Source organism: Triticum dicoccoides, chromosome 5A (assembly GCF_002162155.2).
Source record: "Triticum dicoccoides isolate Atlit2015 ecotype Zavitan chromosome 5A, WEW_v2.0, whole genome shotgun sequence".
Classification (NCBI taxonomy): domain Eukaryota; kingdom Viridiplantae; phylum Streptophyta; class Magnoliopsida; order Poales; family Poaceae; genus Triticum; species Triticum dicoccoides.
Window position 1 is genome coordinate 242817649 of NC_041388.1, and position 12347 is coordinate 242829995.

At 44.2% G+C, this 12347-nt stretch overlaps 1 protein-coding gene across 1 annotated transcript in view; it reads right to left on the reverse strand.

The window, feature by feature from the left end:
• The window catches only part of LOC119300804 (tRNA-uridine aminocarboxypropyltransferase 2-like), a 2544-nt gene extending 2270 nt beyond the window's left edge, over positions 1-274 (reverse strand). Inside the window, exon 1 of the mRNA XM_037577690.1 lies at positions 3-274. Within this exon, the coding sequence (XP_037433587.1) occupies positions 3-274 (272 nt within the window). The remainder of the gene's footprint in view (positions 1-2) is intronic.
• Positions 275-12347: the final 12073 nt, after the last annotated feature.

Sequence of the window (12347 nt, forward strand, 5' to 3'; positions counted from 1 at the left end):
AGGGGCGGAGGCGCCGTCCGGGGAGGAGGTGGAGGTTGGCGAGGCAGCGGGCGAGGAGGGGGAGGGTGGAGAGCGGGTTGCGGTGGAGGGCGTGGGGGTGGTGGAGGACGACGACGGTGGTGGATGTGTGGAGCGGGGAGCGGGGAATGTGCGGGCAGAGACAGACGCGGGACGGGCGCCCGCAGCCGGCGTGGCAGATGGCGCGGCCAGGTGGTGTCGGTGTGTCGCCGCCATCGTCGTCGGAGGCGGAGGAGAGTGGGAAGTCCAAGTCCATCTTGTGACTTTTTTCTTTCCTAAGGAGAGAAAAGTCCGTATTATAACCATGAACTAATCTTTCGGTTTAAAATTCAACCCTCAACTCTAAGACTGTTTAGACCCTTAGGCCTCCTTTGGTTTGAAGGAAATTCATAAAAATTCTAGAGGATAGGATTTTTATAGGATTTTTTTTCTTTAGAGTCCTTTGGTTTATAAGAATGGATTCCTATTCCTACATAGGATTGGTTCCTATCATTCACATTTCATAGGAAAATAAAAATGAGACTAGACTCAATGGAAAAATTCTTTTGGTGTCAACCAAATGACATCTTGTTTTGCTATTTCTACTCATAGGATTTGAGATACATGTCATCTCATTTCCTACAAGATTTCTATTCTTACGATAATCCTATCCTATGAACCAAAAAAGTAACGTTTCACTAGGTTACCCTCCGCTGGTTTTACCTTGTTTTGACCGTAATGAGCTGTATTGACTCTGTTGACTGCTCACAAGGCAACACCATGTCAACTTTGACCTCTCCTCACATATGAGATCCATTCAGTAAATAAATAAGGACAAGGCCCGCGGGCGCACGGTCGCCCGATCGCAGCCCCGAGCGTTCTCCCAGAAAAGGAAGAAGCCGCTCGCGCGCGCGATCAGACAGCCAGAAACGGAAAGCAGCCCCGCGCGCGCAAAAAACCGACCAACCCAAGCCCGTGCGAATCACGGGTGGATCGCGCGCGCCCCGATCACACCTGGTCCACCCCTGGCCCCCGCTTCCTCGTACCCGTCGTCCCAGGCTTCGGTCCCCCCACCCCCTCCCTGCACCCCCGCCCACGCTTCCCCTTGCGGACGCCTCACGCACCCCCCTCCTCCTTTTCCTTGAAGGACAAGCCCACGCACGAGTCCCCTTCTTCCTCCTTGCTCCTGCCTTTCCTCCTCTAAACAAGATCTGCCCCATCTATGGCGTCTTGAAGAACAAAGCCGACCAGGAACACCTCCTTCCTCCTCCTTGCTCCATAAATCAGATCCAGAGAGAGAAAAACCAGACCTACCTGCCCCTAAAAAGGTAAGCACCACCTCCACCCGACTCCTCTCTCTTCCCTACTCAACCACCCCTGCCCCTCCCTGCTTGAACATCAACTAGTCCAATTTTCAGTTCGTTCTTTTGATCTGGTGAAAAAAGCAACTATAGTGGCGACAGCAGTACGCATCTTGAGCAACTATTATGATACAAAAAAGCAACACCAGTACAAAAATAGAGCAACTCTAGTGGGAAAGAAAATGCAGGACCATTGCGTTTTGCAGGTGCATTGCAACACGAAAACATAATTTCTCTATATTGTATGCATTGAAACCTGCTTGGCTTTCTTTCCTATCCTATTATAAGGTGCTTGGGGTTCATGAGCAACCCTGATCAGAAAAAGTAACCTGACAACTCGAACAATTAACTGAAGCAACTATGTTCATTTTTGAAGCAACTCTGGTAAAAAAAAGAGCTATCCAACCGTAGCTGTTCAGAAATTCTAGAGTTGCCTCTACCAGATGTGAGAACATGTCAACTCTAGTACTAAAACACATGCAACTTCCATGTGCATTAATGCATGAACTATCAAGAACATAAAAACTCAAGTTATAGACAGGGGTAGAAAGTATTAACTTGCATGTGTTAACACATAGCTTTTGCTATATCAGTATGGTTCTCGCTAAAAAGAAGACACAAACGACAAACGCATAAAACAAAGGTCGCGTCATAAAAACAGATTCGAACAATCCCACACTAAGATACTTTGCTACATTCCATATGGTCTCACTAAAAAATAAAAAGACATCAACTACACCAAATGATAGGCCTCCTGCTCCTGGTAAGCTCTCCGTCAGATATGCACATTGGTTGTTTCTTTCCCATCATCAAAAGTTGTAATCTGCTGCTGAAAAAAGGCACAAATGAATCAGCGCATGTCGTGTAAAAACAAATCTTTGCTGTTGTATATGTGTGTCATACTGGTAGAAACATAACACATATAAGAAAACAAGAAGAAACAAGAAACTTTTGAGGAAAAAGAAGATATGAATTGCCTCTGTTTAACTTTATAGTTGCCCAAACAAGTGTTTATAGTTGCTCCTTTATATTCTACAACTAGTTTGTTCATAAAGGTCATGTATGCTTTTGTGGTGGGCTAACACACAATTTGTTGTTGGTTGATTGTTCATGATGATTGATCTGAATGAACCACCGCTTGACGTAGAGTCCATCAACATTTGAGTCGAGTTGGGTGCACCCTTCTTGCATGCAGGGGGTGAACAGGAACATCAACAATTGGAGGAGGAGGTTGGTGAGTCTCCTGACCCCAATGTTGGCTCTAACACTACTCATGTTCCGGACAATCATGTTGCCGCTCCCCCACCTATGGTTGCTCCTGCTAATGCTTTAGTTCATGAGGCACATGAGTTGGAAGATGAAGAAGTTGGATCACAGCCACAACAACCTTATGTTGGCATGCGCTTCGACACATTAGAGGATACGAGGGAATACTACAATCGCTATGCTTTGATGGAGGGCTTTTCAATCAAGTCAAATACGTCTTACAGGTCGGCCTACATAGGTGTGGTGGAAAAACAGAAATTCTGTTGTAACAAGTTCCACAAACCAGTAGAGAGGGTTGGGATCTCGGATGTTCCCTCGTCGAGCAAAAACACTACATGTCCAAGCTCACCTGAACAAGATGTTGAAGATGATGTCGAGGAACACACTTTCAAGAAGAAGAGGAAATGGAAACTGTGAAGCAAACAAAATGTCGTGCTAAGATGGTGGTGAAGCTTAAAGATGACAGATGGGAGGTTATCACTTTTATTGCAGATCATAACCATCCACTGATTGAGAAGCCATCGCTTTCGAAATACCTCCGTTCTCACCAAGGAATCCCGCCGGAACAGAAAAAACTACTGACTCACCTAAATGACTGCAACTTGACAGCAGGTACAAACTCACATTGCGTTAAGTCTTTTTTACCACAGAACTGTTACTTATCCCTGCATCAAGTACCTTGACCCGAGCCAACTATGTTCATTTTTTATGCAACTATGTTCATTTTTATGCAACTATGTTCATTTTTTGTGCAACTCTGATAATTAAAAAAATCATGACCCAAAACAGAAACACCTTGGTGTTGCCTATTCCTACCTCAACTACTTGGGTTTGTTTCCTATCCTAGTATAAGCTGCTTAGGATTCATGGGCAACCCTGATCAGGGGGAAAAACTGGCAACTTGAATAGTAAACTGAGGCAACTATGTTCATTTTCCGTGCAACTCTGAAAATAAAATAAAAGACATCACTCAGGGGGATACAGGCTTGGTTCTTGTTCTGCTTATGCATAATTGTTACTTTATGTTATCTATAAAAAACATGTTGCTCGCTGCACTGTGGTTAGTTAGTCTTGAAAAAACAAGTTTCTGTTTTTTATGGCAGGAAAAATGATGATGTTAATGTCATCATACTACGGCTCGAAATTGATTGTTCCGTACACAGCTAAAGCCATCCATAGCCACTGTTCGAAGCTCAACGCCCCAACTAAAGACATTAACATTGAAGAAACACTAAACTACTTTTGCAAGGTGATGGAAAATGACCCAGGATTTTTCTTTAAATGCAAGACAGATGCGGAAGGCAGGACAGAAAACTTGTTTTGGGTGGATGGTGCGGCACGGAAAGCATACGTGGAGGCTTATCATGATTTGCGTGTCATTTGATGCAACTTATCTCACGAACATGTACAATATGCCATTTGCCCCCTTCATTGGAATCAACACACATGGGCAGTCAATAATGCTCGGGTGTGGATTTGTCCCGCAGGAACTAGCCTCAAGTTATGACTGGTTGTTTGATGCTTTCCTAGAAGCAATGGATGGTTTGGCTCCAGACAACATCATCACGGACCAAGATGTTGCTATGGCACAATCTATCAAGAGGAAGTTCCCGGCAACGATTCACCATTGCTGCCGTTGGCATGTAATGAAGAAAGCACAAGAGAAGCTTGGCCCTGTGTTGGCTAGGAACCCGGATTTGGTAAAAGACTTCAATGAATGCATTGACTTCAATTTCACCCCGGCTGAGTTTGAAAGGAAATGGGTTGCACTTCAATTGAAATATGAAGGTCTTATGCATGGTCACTTTGAGAAACTCTATGAAGATTGGGCTACATGGGTGCCATGTTACTTCAAATTCAGGTTCTTCCCTTTCCTTCAGTCAACGCAACACAGCAAAGGGTTCAATGTTGTGTTGAAGTGCTATGTGAAGCCACACAAGTCAATTCTCAACTTCATCAAGCAATATGAGAAGATTCGGGTACACATACTCGTGAGGGAGGGCGGGAACGACTACCGGACAGAGCATCTAGAGGCACAAAGATGATCGCGTTTCCCCATTGAGAGGCATGCCTACAAAGCATACACTAGGGACATCTATGTGAAGTTTAGAACTAAGTTTTATATGATTGGCCAGTACGATGTGCGTCCCGCTAGAATCAACTTCTATTACCTTGAGCCCAATACAGAAGAAGTTCTAGGTTATGGCTCGAGAAAGTACCTAGTCACAGTGAGACCAGAGCCAGCTATCTACGATTGCGAATGTTGCAAGTGGCATAGGGACGGCATGCTTTGTTGCCATGTCTTGAAAATCTTCACACACCTTGGCGTTAATGAGATACCTGAACACTACATCAAGCATCGTTGGACGCAAGATGCAGTGCCAAGTGCACCACCGCCACCTAACGAGGGCCCTCCGCATCACTTGCCCACTGAGTCAGGGAACCAAGTTCGGCAAGTGACTCTGACAATGAATTTTGCAAAGCTAGCCAAGAAGGCAATGACTAGTGATAGGCAGCCACTGCAGTTAGGAGGCACATGAAAGCAGCAGATACTGAGGTTACTAAGCTGAATAAACTGAGGAAGAAGAGGCTAAAGGCAGCCCGAGAAGCGGCTCGTGCTAGGGAAGCATCAAACCCTAATGCCCCAAGTACTTCAAACCAACCTCCTGCCCCCCTGCTCCTATGGATCCACCTCGTTCAGTCACGAAAGGGCGCAGCCGCAGCAAGCGCTTCAAATCAGCCCTGGAACTACACCCTATGAAAAAGAACAAGTGCAGCATTTGTGAATCAATCGATCACACTACTGCGACGTGCCTAGGGAAGCTGATGTGATCGTTACCACATGAAGATAATGACCCCTTGGACTTGCAAAACTAGCGGAAAGTAAGGAAAAAAAGAGCAAACAATGTCCTGGTAGATGAAGCAATTAAGGTCTGGTTTCTGAGCAAATGTAGAAGGGAAATCAAGCAACTGCCAGCTTCAAGAAAAGCAACGATGAAATCATTTGCATGGACTTGTTTTAATTTATGTGTTTTCCTAGCTTTGTATTCACAAATTGGAGACTGTGTGGAGGTAGATGCTTGACATTTGTGCTTATATTCCTTACTCGTAAAACATGCAAAATCCTATGGATGCTTGTGATTTATGCAAACATGTTATAGGTGGTTTGGGGCAAACTTTTGTGAGTTTTGTAATGGAACACATTAGTATTCGCATTTGATATTCTCTAATGGAACACATTGATCAGGAAAAAAAATGTACCTAGATATTTGTTCACTTGTTGGCCGGTTTGAGGATCTCCTGCCATGGAATCTTATTCAGGTCACACTTCAGCATGGAGATGGTCATCTTCTTCCTGATGTTTGGTATGTCGCTTTGTCCGTAGTTCGGGAGCCACGTCCCGTTCCACAATAACGCGTTTATCAATGCGAATATGCTACAGTCACCGTTGCAAAAAAACCAAATGTCAAGAAAGCACTTGCAAAAAAAGCAAACACTACGTCTTATAACAACGATATTTATGTATGTGGGTTGGTCCTTACGATACAGTCTGCTTTGGTGCATTGATATCCACAAGCGGGAACTTGTCCATTGTCTTTGCTTGTTTTGGATAGTACTTGTTCCACAACACACGAACTGCAGCTACAATAGCCCTTGCAACATCATCCAGCCTCTTGCTTTTCTTTAACATCCTCCATGAGTCAAACACTTCGAACCTTTTGTCCCTCAGATTGATGTTGAGTACCCAGTAGTGGTGTGCATCATCGGCGTTCTCAGGGTCTAAATTTTCAAGCACAGGAATCATAACCTTCAAGAAAGAAAACCATGTCAGCATACCAAAAAAGACATCAACTACTGATATGTTTTTGGGCAACTCTATATGTTTGTATGAGCAACATCTCATATGATTTTTAGGCAACTCTATAGAATTTTAGGCAACTTCTGGCATAACTCTCAAAACACTAAAAAAACATCAAAAAACTTCTGACAATGTGTATGAAGCTTCTGCAAAATGGCTTATCAGGCAACTCAGTGGCTTTTTATGAGCAACTTATCATGTGATTTCAAGCAACTCCTACGATTTCCTGACATCGGCTTCTAGAAAAAAAATCTAAGAAAAATAGAATAGAGCCTTTTATCATGTTTGACAACTAGTAAAACACATGGACCATACCATGTCTTGCTCATCCAAACGGTTTGATTTTTTGAACCTATCATGCAGGTCCCTCACATCTAGATCGAGCCTTTGAAGCCAAGTCTATGGAGAAATGTAGAATCAGATAATAAAGCAACAACTTCAGTGCCAAAAAACAAAAAAAGGAAAAACTGTGGGTTTTTATTTCTCTTACCGAAAACCTAACAGGCATGATTATTTTCTTGGACACCACCTGTCTGTTGTACATGATTGCTTCAATCCCTAACTCAAAGACATGTGTCTTCATCCATCCTGCCTTCCTCATTGATTGAGCAAGCTCCTTGATTGTGCAGAAGTAACCATGATAGTTTATGATTTGCGGCTTGTAGAACAAAAAGAAAGGCTCTGTTAAGAAAAATAACAATAGGAGAGATCATTGCATGCAAAAAAAGAAAAAAGCAGGAAAAAAGTGGCTACTGGAACAAACACACACGTTGTATCATCACCCTGCGATGTCCTTCTCGTCCCTCCTCCTCCTCCAAGCAACAGAATCAGTGCATACACTCTGTTTGTCTCTGCATTGCATGTGAAATCCTTCATCATCTCTACATTCACATATGGTGACCTCTGTGATGGCGGAGCTTTATGTATCCTCCTCTCACGCTTCTCGGGAACAGGTTCTTCCGAGCTGCTGGCTGCACCTTTGCCAGATGATCCCCCCTCAGCGGTAGTTTTTGCAACTTCGGTTGGCGTGCTGAAACCGGCAGGTGACATGTGCCCCGCACTCTGACCTACAACATTTTTCACTGCCCCCTCGACAATTTCATCGAAGTCCATATTGCCCTAGTCAATTCCCCACTCAATGTCACCGGTGGCAGCTACGTTTGCAACCCCCTTATCCTCTGCTGCCTTGCCCTCCTCGCCTGTTATTCCTGCTGGCTCATCTATCCCAATATCGAAAGGTGGAGCTGGACAGTAATCATCTCACACAATGCTCCCAGACTTTGATCTTTGCAGCAATCGTGCTTCTTCACCTGAATCGCATGCTCCTTTGTTTGCTGGTAGATTGATGGCAGTTGATGTCCGTATTATAGGTATGGTGCCAGCAGAATTACTCGTCGCGAGCGGTGGCGTCGAACCTGGGCTCACACACTTGTCAAGGAGCTTGTTGATGTCCCTAACATCATCCAATGAGATTTCTTTCCCCTTTGCAGAACATGCTTGCTTGTTGGGGAGTATCGGAGGCTTGTCTGTTGAGTCCTGGGCAGTTGCTTGCTCCTGCTTAGGGGTTGCTTCCTCAAGCACAACAGTTGCCTCCATACTTTGCATGGGAGGGGCTGCTGATTCCTGGGCAGTTGCTGCGTGCATGCTCACTCTGGTTGCCTGAGTTTTTTACTGAGTTGCTTCAAAAGTAGCACCAGTTGCTTTGTTTTCAGTATTTGCTGATTCGGTAGTTGCTCTATTTTCACTCTTTGCTGATTCAACACTTGCTCTGTTTTCAGTCTTTGCTGATTCAGTAGTTGCTTGTTTTTTCTGTTCGGTTGCTTGCAGAATATGACCAGTTGTTGTGTTTTGGTTCTTTGCTGCTCTTTTTTGGTAAACCTTGCTTTTTGTTGGTGATGTTGCTTTCTGACTTGCCGCTTCATCTGTCTGCCTCTGAGCTGTCGGAGCTTGCTGGCTGGTTGTCGTAATTGCAGCACTTTGAACAGCCGCATCCTCGCTTCCTTTTGGAGACATAACACGTGCCTTAACTGTCTTATGGCTCACTTTCTTGACCTTCCTTGTGGCAGCCGCTCCAACTCCTCCTGCAAGCTTTCTTTCCTTCTCTTTTTGGCCAAAACTTGGTAGTTCCAACTCATCTACCATCGTCTCAAGGCACAAATCCATCACGGATAATTTTTCCTCAGTTGGCATCACAGGCATCGAGAAAAGAGGGATATCATGGGTCTCGGGAATGACATATTTCTGTCTGTACTGGGTATCTCCAATCCTCACCACATCTGCAGCTAAAATGACAGGCCCACTCTGAACCTCAAATGGCTCCTTCCGCATGTCCATCTTAACAAAGCTGCTCTGAAAAAAACTGTCGGCACTTTGGATGCTTCCTTGTGTGCTCTCGACGAACATCGTTTCCTCTGCCTTACTTCTTTCCTTGCCAGTGCGCTTGAGTCTCTCCATGATGGTACTTAGCGGCACCTCGTCGTCGCAACTGCCCCCACGCCACCCCGGATTTCGTGCACCTCCCTCATCATCACCACCTCCCTTGCTGGGCTAGTCGGTGCTAGCGTTGCCGCCATTCCCGCCATCATCCTTATCTTCACCCCCTTCTTCCCACCCCCGCCATCTTGCTCCACATCATCATCTTCATCCTCTCTATCTTCCTCCTCTTTTTCCTCTTCTTCACTCTTTTCATCATCCCGTTTCTCCTCTGATTCCCCCTCTTTCTTATCTGGTTCATTCTCTTTATCATTGCCCCCTTCCACATTTCTCTTCTTCTCTTTGTCCTCTTCATCATCCCGTTCCTCTTCATCATCCTCCTCCCTGTCATGCTCTTCATCTTCAACATCATCCTCATCATCGTCTTCCTCATCTCCACCATCTTCTGCGCCAGCAAGGGCGGCTGTGAGTTGTCAGCGTCCATGTGCTGTGAATCATTATCGTCATATTCTGTGGCTGCTGGCGGGCTGCTGTATGACGGAGCATCATCATCATAGTCATCGTCGTCATCGTCATCGTCATTGTCGTCCCCGTCATTACCCGAACTCTCCTCTTCAGGACTGTCCTCATCTTTCCCTTCCTCTTCTTCTTCTTCTTCTTCTTCTTCTTCTTCTTCTTCTGAAGATTCAAATTCTTGCTCGTCAGATTCCTCCTCCTCGTCATCGGACGCCAAAAGTGTCTCCTTGCACTGACTGCTACTGCCCCTTGTATTCTTTTGCTTTGCAACCTTCTGTTGTTTCGGACTTGCCGCTGCCTTTTTCTGCCGTGATGATTGAAGTATGCTTGCGACCCTAGAAACACTTGTGCCTGCTGGTTCAACCTCCTCCTCTTCCAACTTGCCCACCCCTTGAACAAACCTCCCAATTTGGACTGATATTTCAGAGCACATATCATGGACCAGCATTGACAACCTCCTTTGTTTCTGCAAAAATACAAAAATACAAAACTCGAAAAGATGAGCAGTCTATACAACAACAACGATAAACGAAAAAAGCACTCTGTTTCTTATGAAAAGGGAAAAACCATGATGACAAAAGAAAATACATTGCTATTGTAGTTTTGAGGAAGCCTCGCAGCAACAAACTTCTGGATGTGATCCATGCTCCCAAAAACACTATCTTCTGTGCATCTCGAGAACTCGGCTTTGAGCTGTTTGTTGTAAAAAAATGTACATGATAAACTCAATTAGCAAAAAAGATCAAACAGAATTCAAAAAATAGGAAATGAATGAGCAACTGCCTCCCTAACTTAGGGAAACTACAAGCAGTATTGATGGCAACTACAGTTATGGACATCACAAAAACCTACAACACCTACAACAACCCCCCGATAAAAATTGAGCAACTATAGAAACTATAAATTATTGGCAACTGTTGCTTAAAAAGACTAATGTAATTGGACATGCATGACTACTTGGAGACAAAATGATGAAGATTACCATGTGAAATTCCATGTAAAAACTATCATGAAACTAGCTTCATAAAAGCAACTAGCTTCCTAAAATTAGGCAACACAATCCCTATAGGTGGGCAACTGCATAAAAAATCAAGCAACTACAAAAAAATTCTGTTCAGATAGTAAAGTGACACTTACTCGTAACTTTCCATAGGCACCCTTCCTAATCCTGTCCTTCTTAATTACTGCTTTGATCAGACCTTCATTCCATGCTTTGGCCCTTGGAAGAACAGTTGCCGTCCTCTCATCCACATAATCCTTATGGACTGTCCTAAAGTCCACGTCAAGCGAGTCAAGGAATAGCAGTTGTTTCAAAAAAATAGAGAAACACATGTCAGTTGCGAAAAAACCTATCCAACTTCAGCTTGAAACATATAACACGAAATGAAAAACGAAAAAACAAGGGGGGAGGCCTAGATCATTTTACCACTAGGTGAAAAAGACAGCAACATATAGTATTCTTCTTGTCTCCAAAACCCATGAAAGCAAGCCTAAGTTGGTCGACGACAAACTAGCAAACATTTGAATTCACAACCTCACGTGGATTCAGCGCAGCTGAGTATGCGTGCGGTGACACCTTCAAGCTGGTCGTCGGTGCAAGAAAACGGCTATAAACAACAACCAGCCAAGCACTTAAGAACTTGTCGTCCGCAACAGCTCCCATATCATTTATCATTTTGCACCACTCGGTCACTGATGGCGCGGGCCCTGTCGGGATGTCAAACATCTCATTGAACAACCTAATTACATCTGGCTCCACTTCATATGCAACATTCCTCTGCCCCCTTGGCAAACCCCAGATTCTTTCTACGCTTGCTGCATCAACTGGGATCTTCCCCCTATCTGGGATAACAAGCTGTGACAACTCTGGATCATAACACTTCATCACAAACTTCACAAGATCTCCTTTCATTGTTCTTGTCCCGATATCAAGCACACCCCCAAAGCTTATATCACCAATGGCATCCTTTTGTGTATCATCGAGGCCACTGTTTAGGAGAAAAAGTCTTGAAGGTGATGCCCTGTTCCTCGGTGGTGGCCCACTGCTACCAATCTGCATACAAATTTAAAAAATGAGCAACCCACTATATTAAGCTGAGCAACTCACTGTACTAAACTAAGCAAGTAGATCTATATTGAACTGCAACTGTTAGTACTAAACTAGGCAACTGCTACACTACTATTCTGCTGCTTATCAAATGATAGGAGTGCATATACAATAAGAAAATGCCATGCTGACTTGAGCATTACATATTTCAAGGATGCCTCCCTTCTTTTAAGTTTTTCATAAGAAAAATACCTCATCCGCAACTTTCTTCGCACGTTTCGGATTTCTCCCTCCTTCATCGCGAGGGGCGGAATCAGTGCCCCATTTCCCCGCCCGACCTCCCCTGGCAGAATTGGTGGCCCGTTTCCCTGCCCGACCACCACGTACAGGATCCTGATTCGCCCGCCCGCGCTTGCGTCCAACATTACTCCTTGCTGGTTGAGCTGCCACTTCTTCTCCCTCATTTTCACCATCAGTTCTACCCGCATGCCTTTTGCTTTTCGGAGCCATTCTGTACAAGAAAACACAAAAAAAACCATGTTCATGAAAACAGATACAACCATATACAAAAGCCCTATAACTCAACTGCTCAAATGATACTACTTGCATTTGGAGCTAACATCACTGTTATTTGGAGATGAACAAAACTCCATTTATTCCCTACCCAGAGATAACTCAACAACTGAATTGCTAGTGCTTGCAAAAGCAATTTGGTATTGAGAACTATGCAACTACTCATTATTTTGTGGCAACTAAAAATAAAGCACATAAAAAAACTACTCATCACAAAAAGGTCACATGTTCATCTTCATCACATTAGCTAAAAGATAAAAAACACTCAGGCTTTGCCGCTTATTCATGAGAGATA